The sequence below is a fragment of the Sardina pilchardus genome, chromosome 8, assembly GCF_963854185.1.
Source record: "Sardina pilchardus chromosome 8, fSarPil1.1, whole genome shotgun sequence".
In the NCBI taxonomy this organism is placed as follows: Eukaryota; Metazoa; Chordata; class Actinopteri; order Clupeiformes; family Clupeidae; genus Sardina; species Sardina pilchardus.
In genome coordinates, this window is record NC_085001.1 from 13,705,277 (window position 1) to 13,714,498 (window position 9,222).

The window sequence follows — 9,222 nt, forward strand, 5'->3', positions numbered from 1 at the left end:
CTGTGTACAATGTGCAGATGTCAGGATCTGACTGTGGGTGGTGGCTATGTTTAGCCAATAACCAGGGATTGCCATGCGAACACACAGTGAATGAAGAGGGCGTCAGGATGCTGCTCCATTCTTTTCCCTTCATTCAACCATTTGTTCTAATCTACCACATGTAGTCTCTGCTGATCTAAAGCGCGCGCGCACGCACGCACGCACGCACGCACAGCCCCTTTACATGCCAAGCTACCGCCACCTGCTGGTGATGGCAGAACACTGCATGAAGGAGAACAGTCAGGACTTTTTCCATTTCTTCCTTTAATATTTAAGGACATACATACATCATACCGTAAATGAAATAAAGTGCTTTTATTTATTTAAGGGGAAAGAAAAGACATTTGTGCCGACACACTGTTTATCAAATGCTTTCTCAAATGTTTCGACATGCCAAGTAAGACCTGCTGTAAGCATGCTGTGGCTTGATTAAGACCTGTAGCTGCTTCAAACCACCACTCTTATGTCTGCACACGAGTGGACACCATTTGGCAATTTGGCATTGAGATTATCAGCAGTTTAAGCTCAGCAAAAAAAATAACAGGAGGAAAATTAGTAAATTATGAGTGAAACAAAAACAAAATCTCTGTGGATGAGTTAGCCCTCACACCCTTGCGTTTTGAGAGCGGAAAGTGTTTCCCTTTAGAAGTTTTGGTCTGCGTTGCACTGCCCAGTAAGTCAGTGCAGATCCAGTCTACGATCGGATGTTCTGGAACATTAGGCCCTTGTTTTAAATAATAATAATAATAATAAAAAACATTAGTTCTGTGCCACAATAAGTTCTCAGGCAACTATAGGAGCACAGCTCTGATTACCTAGACGTCATTTTCCGAGGGAGAAGAGGAAGAACACAACAAGGTAGATAGGCCAACAGAAATCTAGCTGCTGCAAATCTATGCAAACCAGGAGACCTAAGTCTACCCATGCCATTGGTATCAGACAGTATCTGATGATATGCTGCGATTTAAGCTCTTTTTTTAAAAAATGAAAAGGTTCGGGATCAACAGCTATTACTGGGTTAGAGCAGCATCAGCCAATGGACTCAGGTTTGGCAGTTCATCCATTTCGATCATTTATGCTTACGTCCAGACCATGGACATTTGGAAATAAACAACGCAAACATCACACCAACACGTCGTCCGCACACACACCGTCCTGATGTACGACACCGCTGTGGACAAATGATGTCCAATGAGCTGCCTATGCATGGAAAGCATATGCATGTCTGTGACTGAGGAGGCACACTGGCATTTATTGCTGTTTTTTGAAGTTGAGGTGTTGATGCTAGCACATAGCAGTGGAAAAAACACTAAGATCAGGACTTGTTCAAATAAATGCTGCATCAAAAGTTGCAGATTTGTTTTTTTGTTTTTTTTTGGAAATAAAAACAAAAGTAAGTGTGAAAATGTTTTCTAATATGTGTATGTTAAGCCTGTTAAAAACACGACAAAAGATGATATCTGCTGTGTTAGTATTACAGTTTTCTCGTCACATAATCTACTCGTTAACTTCAACACTACCTTGTAAGTATGGAAAACTGGAACCCTGAGATGGTCTGTTCAATTTAAAGGCGAAAACCCTGGGACCCAAACCCGGCCCAAAATCCCCATCCCCAAACTCAAAACTCTTATGCAAAACGCACACTCACACACGCACGCACGCACGCACGCACGCACTCACACACACACATCCGGAACACTGGTACACCAGCAGCACCATCTACAACAACAACGATATCTTGTCTTGTATCCTTTCAGTGCCTGGATGGATAGAAGCAGAAAGAGACCCACACTCACCACACGCTGAAACGAACGAACACATTAAAATCCGACATGGCGGGGGAAAAAGACTGGGTGGAGAGAGATTCAGAGAATTCTGTGAGGCAAGGAAAACGAAGCTTACTATTCACAGGGAGTTTCAAATATTCAAAATAAGCAAAAAAAAAAGTGCCTCAAAATATCTGCTCCAGAAATATACTTCAATCGCTAAACGACTCCATCTCACAAATGTTAACTGACTGTTAGCAGATCTCCTGCTAGTCATGTGGCAAACGATTATGGATTACTTATTAAGAGCTTGAATTAGAAAAAAAACATCTTTATGTGGTAAAATGGCAAAAAAAAATACGGACTCGCTCCCTTTTTTTCCCCTCCTATGTTGTTTTTTCCTTGTTTTCTTTTTGAGCCCTGGCCTGGCACCCAGTCTGTTGCTGCGACCGCTTTACTTCTCGGTGAGGGAGAGCTGCAGTATCCTCTCCAGCTCCTCTTCCTCCTCCTTCCTCCTGCGCTCGTCGTCCTCCTTGGCCCGCGCGGACAGCTCCAGGGCCATGCGCAGCTCGTTGTCCGGGCTGGAGACGGACGCCGAGCTGGCCGTGCTGGTGTCTCCGAGGTCCAGGAGGACTCCTTCAGAGGACAGGGTCCTAACAGGACGTGAGAAATGTCTGGCCTTAAGAGGATTGTGGATAGTCTAGTATACGAGACTACACATGCGGTCACGCTTTGGGTCAATTTATGCATAGTGAGTGGGTGGTGAGAGAGAGAGAGAGAGAGAGAGAGAGAGAGAGAGAGAGAAAGAATGAATGAGAGAGTGCAAGAGCATGCGCAAGACAGAAAGACAGAGACAGAGAGTGAGAGAGTGAGAGAGCGAGAGAGAGAGCGAGAGAGAGAGAGGTCAATGTGTGAGAGAAAGGTGTGAATGAGCGAGAGAAAGTTTATGGGTGAGAGAAAGCAAGTAGAGGAGAGACATCTTATCAGAGGAGCCACTTACCCATCACTTTGGCTACTCCCCATGGGCTCAGGGACCATTCCATTGGCATCTCCCCAGACCACCTCCTATCACACACACACACAAACACACACACACACATATACACACACACACACACACACACACACACACACACACACAGTGTTATTCCTCAACACAATGACTTTCTGTGTCTCTATAAACGCATCTGCATAGGAATAGTCCTATATTTGCATGGAATATTACAAGCATCTAGGAGTCTGTATTTATCGTGTGTGTGTGTGTGTGTGTGTGTGTGTGTGTGTGTGTGTGTGTGTGTGTGTGTGTGTGTGTGTGTGTGTGTGTGTGTGTGTCTGACCGGTGTGGGGCCCACGCTGGACTCCAGCAGGCTCTGGTGGATGGCGTACTGCAGCAGCTCCTCCTCATGGCTGTGGGAGTGCGTGGTTGGCATGTGCCGACTGCCCCCGCGGTGCCGGTAGTGTGCGGGCACGACGAACACCGACGGGCACACCTGGAACGGGAGCCCTCCTGCCAGCGCTGACACACACACACCATCGGCACAGCACATGAGTACAAAGGGCACACCTCAACAGGGTCACACCAAGACACCCTTGTTTCACAACTTCACAGATAATCCTAGCTTTCACTTTTGAGCTATTTTAGCATGAACATCAATAGCAGACATCAGTAAATGAATCAATGTCTTTTGACCTCACTTGTATTCTTCAAAGCAACAGAACTCAAGACACTACATCCTCAATACAATGAACTCAACAACATGAGAACAAGTGTGAGCAACTCTAACTGAATGACCGGCATCTAAATGAAAGGCACTCTACTTGCAGATAGCTCAATGACACACTTTCCGTATATACATTCTAAAAAAAGACAGCACCTGCCAAGCCTAGCCTTTCTTACTGTATTTCATTGTCTTTGTACTCACACAATGACAATAGAGTTGAGTCTAATCTAATCTAACCAAAATTAGATGCCTACTCATATCATAACTCGTACAAGTAATGCATCATGCACAGTTATTTCCACATTTAATTCCCAGAATTGCTTCCCTGCAATTTGAATTTGTCCACATTGCTTTCACTGTGAGTGTTAAGACTAAAATACAATTTCAGAAAGATTAATCTTCTTCTTCTAAAATTGCCAAAAGATTACTTCTTCTTTTTACTCAATTTTACCAGGGGTGGCAGTAAGTAAATGTACAGGGTTAGGGTGCTGTATGTACTTCATAATCTTGACACCAGAATAAATGAGCTACCATGCACTACTGATTGAATTAATCTACAAGATGAGCACATAGCTTTGGATACAAGCACCTGCAGTGCTAAGCAGACATAGACAAACACAAACATAGACAAACACAAACATCATCATACGCCCTTTTACAATCAGATTTTCAAGCAAATTAACTCATAATTCGATATTCGTATATTGAGCGATATTAGAAGCACCAAAATGGTTTTCCATTCAATAGAACGATTCTAGCGAATCAAAATTATGTCATCAGAGCTCCGTTAACCAACGTTACAGTGATACAAGTCTTTTTCCATCACGTGTCGCACCAACTTTTTGATGTGCATCGTTTTTAAGCTAATTAACTTTTCAACGGAAAAAGGGCTATAAACATAAACAACGTAAACACAGGTAACTCAGGTGTCCCACCTGTAGCCTCGCCTTCCTCCCCCTCATCAGAGGGCGTGGGGGTGGCAGCAGGCGTGGCAGTAGGCGTAGGGGTGGCAGCAGGCGTGGCAGAGGGCGTAGTGGCAGGGGTGGTAGAGGGCGTAGCAGCAGGTGTGATGGAGGGCGTGGCACTGGCTGGCTCTTCGGTGCTGCACTTGTTCACGTTCCCGAAGGTGATGCGGGCGTTGAGCACGTGGAAGAGCGGAATCTCTGCCAGCGCAGGGAGGAAATAGCTCACATCTCACATACCAGCACTTTCACATTCCATCAAAGGACATCTGACAACGCTTCAACCCATGCTGAGCTCAGGTTAAAACAAAGGACCATTCATCTTTTAGGTGCAACTGAAGGATAAAGGTGTAAATAAAATAACAAACTCTTGCCTGTACCTATTTTGACGGGGAATCCGGGAGGGAACCTGAGGATGAGGAAGTCGTGGAGGCGGGCAAAGTGGGAGCTGGTGCGAGACATCAGTTCGATGATGGGCGCCACTTGCTCCACCAGGGAGAGCGGGTACTCCTCGCTCATCCACAGAGTACCCTTGAACCTGCGGGCACAGCACAGCAGAGTGCCACCGTTAACCATTCAGTGGGGGAGCAGGTGGTGTTAGGAATGCCCATTAACCCTTGAGTTATGCTTAATGACGCTTAACCTACTTGAGATAGAATTCAAACCGGTAGGATTGGAAGATAGACTGGTGAATGCATTAAGTGGTCGTTAATTATCCGGATTTCTTGTGTTTGTCACTACTGAAAGTCGGCGGTTGTGCTCTGTGTTTGGCTTCTTACTTTTGGGTCCTGATGGTGAGTTCAATTGGCCTGCCAATGTCTCTGTCCTGCAGATCGAAGTCTGGGTTGAAGTACTCCTCTGGTGTGATGGCTGTGGGGTTGGTGGCTGTGGCATACTCCAAGGTGAGATCCTACAAATGCAGTTGCCATTTTAACGGATGTGGCAATCAATGTGTTATTCAAACACCACATCGATAACATCTTTTGGCAGCACAGTTACTGAAACACGTGTTGCCATTTGTAAACCATATTGACCAACAGTAAATACAACTTAAAACAAAATAGAAAACGTATGACTGAATGGAGATAGACAGTTCCAAATGTTATAAGGCAGTAATAGCTCACCCCTTGAACACTGACGTGCTGCTCTACAGTTCCAAGCAGTGACTCGAGAATGTTCCTCTCACCTAGAAAAGGGACCGACAGAGACACATTGTACACCCACAGATAATCTTCACTTTCACTTTTGAGGTATTTGAACATGAAAATCAAAAGCAGCCATCAGTAAATGAATCAATGCATTTTGACCTCACTGTATTCTTCAAAGCAACAGAACTGAAGACACTACATCCTCAATACAATCTGTTTTCACATGCCTCTGAATAGTACCTTTAATTCTGGTCTTTTCTTCATCGGTTAAATGTTCAGTCCTGGTTCGAATCACCACATTCACATTATTTACACTAAAAACCTTTAAAAACAAACAAAGCATGGCAAGTTGATAGTTAATGTGTGACAGCGTGTTTTAGCTTCAGGGCTTAAGTAAAAAATTAAATGAGGGAAGCGATTTACTCATTTTTGGCACCTTACCTTCGCTTCAAATCCATTAACACTCTCTGTTTTGTCAGACCTCCATCCCCAGATACCAGACTTTGACCTGAGGCAGAACCATAAAAACAACAGAGTCAACAGATCTGGCACCATTAAACACAGTGGTGGTTTTTGTTTTTGAACACACCTTTCCTGCTAGGCATACCTCTCGAAGGCAATGTCTTTGGTGTCCAAAAAGGTGTTGACAATGGGTGTAGTCAGCCTCTTGGCAACTTCCTGCTGGTTCGGTTGCATGGAGTCGAGGGTAACATCCTCCATTTCGATGTCGAAACGCTCCGTGTCCACCACCTCGTCGTCATGGTTGATCTCCATGAGCTCTGTAAAGCTGTCTGCAGTGCACATCACGCAATCGGAAAATCACTCTCAGAAATGTCACATGTGCGTGTGGAAGCTAAGTATACTCTGTGGTGGCACTGGACTGCAGAGATAATGAGAGAAGGCACAGATATCGCTCCAGAATGTCTTGATGGCACCAGATAAAGACACTCACCATCTCCCCGAAAAATGTAGCTCCTCCTGCCCCTGATCCAGGTCATGTTTTCGAAGCCGAGCAGGGTGGCATCGACCCGCAGGCTGGCGCCACTTTTCCATACCCGACAGACGTCACTGGGGCACACCCTCGACACTAGTGGGACTGAAGCAAGGATAAGATAACAAGGATATTACCATCACTTACATCACTTTCCCCAAAAAGATACAAAGATGAAAAATTCAGTATTTCTGTTTGTATGGAACAAGGTTTTAACTTACTCCAACTTGTGAACTCCCATTTCATCTCCAAATAAAAGTCTGGCGACTGTCAAAATAAGAGTTGTTAGAGTGAGAGGTGTAACCATAACAACTTAATGGAATGGCAGTCTAACATATCCATATGAGGTAAACAAGGAGACACTTAATCATCAGAAATAAGTCCACATCCATATCTAAAAGGTAGACGTGGGGCTGCCACCATTCTTCAGAATGTGGGAAAAGAAAGTACGGTACAATAGTAAAGAGAAATGAGAATGGATGGATGGCAAAAATAGAAAGTATGTCAAAGAGATGGAAGAAAGAAAGTGTCAGAGAAACAGACTATGTGTGTGTATGTGTGTGTGTGTGTGTGTGTGTGTATGTGAGAGAGAGAGAGAGAGAGAGAGAGAGAGAGAGAGAGAGAGAGAGAGAGAGAGAGAGATCCCCAAGAGGAAATTCAAGGTCCCAGCAGCTTAAGACACGACACACAACATACACTACAATGTAAACAGGATAATACAAAGCAAATCAACAAATCAACATGACTAAAACAGCAGTAAAATACTAAATACTAAAGAAGAGAGAGAGAGTGAGAGAGAGAGAGAGAGAGAGAGAGAGAGAGAGAGAGAGAGAGAGAGAGAGAGAGAGATACCTCTCGAATCTTTGCCAGCAGCTCAGGCACTCCTCCAAGGGCTGTGGAGGCTTTGAGGTAGTCCCGTCGCTGCAGCACCAACTGCACCATCTCAGGATCTCCTGTGCTGACCGCCTCCTGCAGCACTAGACACACACACAAGGGCGGACACACACACACACACACACACACAACATTAAATTCTAATTCAAGCGTAGTAATGATGACTTGATGGAAGATTTCACCTGTTGTGTTCACTCTCTCAGTGCCAGTGAAGTAAAGCGATCAAGTTATAGAGGAGAGCCCCAGCACAACAAGGAGAGCTTACTGAAGAGGGCATTTTGAAAACATTAGAGATAAATAGTTGGGAGGGAGGGAAGAAGGGGTGTGTGGGGTGTGTGTGTGTGTGTGTGTGTGTGAACACAAGCCTAATAAGGCAACTTCAATGATGGCAAAGATATCAAGTCAACTGACACTATCACACCACAGTGTGAAAGCTATGTTTAAAAAGGAAGAAAACAAAAAACAATAAAGTCGTTCAATACACAAGATGGTTGAAGACACAAGTCTCACCTGTCCAATTCTTAGCATTCTCTTTGGTGACTTCTGCGCCATGCCTCAGGAGAACCCTCACTGATTCCAAATGCCCCAGTGACACTGCTAGATGGAGGGGTGTTCGTCCTCTAGGGTCAACCTCCTCTTTGTTATTCTGTGACGCGGAAAATAACAGAACAGAAACCGAAAATTATGGAAACACACAACACCATTCTGAAACAAATGATCGCAGGATTAAAACGACTCAAAGCGGAGCTCAATGAAAAGGCTCAGTTAATTGTCTACAAGAAATCCTAAAACATCACTAACTGTTAGGCTAAGTTCGACCCATCAGTTGTAAACCTAACCTAGCACTGATCAGTTATGCTAGCAAGCTAACGATCCACAGCTTGGATTCAATAACAATTTACATCGAGAAACCATCAGTGAACTGAATTTCAATGACATCTTCAAAGGCCAGCGATAAAGCTTACCACAAAAATGCTCTAATAGAGTTCAGGTGATCAGCAGAAAACGATAGCTAACTTGCTAGTTGTACTCACCCAGCTATCGATAGCTAAGGATAGCAGATGCGTAAGTGACTTCTGTCAATGCAATAATCGAATATGGCTATTCATTTATAGTTGTTGATGGATCACATACCGTGGGTACCGCCTTGTCCAGATTCCTGTAGTCATTCTCCCAAACTAAAGAGTGTAATGGAAACCTAGCCCTGAAATCGTCGTTGTCGGCAGGTAACATTCTTCCTTGATAAACTTCTAGCTTATGTTCCACACCAACAAGCTAGCATAGGCTAGCTATGTGTCGCCATGAAAAATATATCAAACATTGACCCGTAAATGCATCAATGCTAATTTAAATGAATATATCAATTAGTACTATGCAGTGTGATACGAGTAAGGGAATCGACGTTCGGGCAAATCACGAAATGAGTGCGCTAACTTTCCAAAATAAAACTTTTGAAAAACAAGGAAGTGAATGGCCTAAACTATTATGAAGCAGGGGGTGTTTTGATTGCATCACATCAATTGTTCATCATTTAATTTTAACATTAATTCAATATTCGTGTTAAAGCTGCTACATCACTTGCAATTTCTCAACAATATAGTTTAGTCATTGTAATATTCCTTTGAATTTGAAGTTGACCGGTAACTCAACTGAGACGTCACCGCTGGTCGCAACCATTTCAAAGTTTCGAGTGTGTAATGT

The 9,222-nt window shown here is 43.9% G+C and overlaps 1 protein-coding gene across 1 annotated transcript; it reads right to left on the minus strand.

The window, feature by feature from the left end:
* Positions 1-286: 286 nt before the first annotated feature.
* ankrd13a (ankyrin repeat domain 13A) lies at positions 287-9,096 on the minus strand. The gene is made up of 15 exons (XM_062542811.1): positions 8,656-9,096; positions 8,032-8,167; positions 7,480-7,604; positions 6,849-6,894; positions 6,589-6,732; positions 6,244-6,427; positions 6,078-6,144; positions 5,877-5,958; positions 5,613-5,674; positions 5,268-5,398; positions 4,869-5,026; positions 4,462-4,689; positions 3,143-3,321; positions 2,806-2,870; positions 287-2,458 (listed from the first exon to the last, which is right to left on the minus strand). Exons 1-15 carry the CDS (start codon positions 8,752-8,754, stop codon positions 2,260-2,262), a joined length of 1,905 nt encoding a protein of 634 aa, XP_062398795.1. The 5' UTR covers positions 8,755-9,096; the 3' UTR covers positions 287-2,259.
* Positions 9,097-9,222: the final 126 nt, after the last annotated feature.

Coding starts and splice junctions, on each gene's coding strand:
- ankrd13a (XM_062542811.1), bottom strand. CDS start 8,754: ATGTTACCTGCCGACAACGACGATTTCAGGGCTAGGTTTCCATTACAC. Junction 8,168..8,655: donor TGGACAAGGCGGTACCCACG/GTATGTGATCCA, acceptor TCCGCGTCACAG/AATAACAAAGAGGAGGTTGA. Junction 6,733..6,848: donor ATGGGAGTTCACAAGTTGGA/GTAAGTTAAAAC, acceptor TCCTTGCTTCAG/TCCCACTAGTGTCGAGGGTG.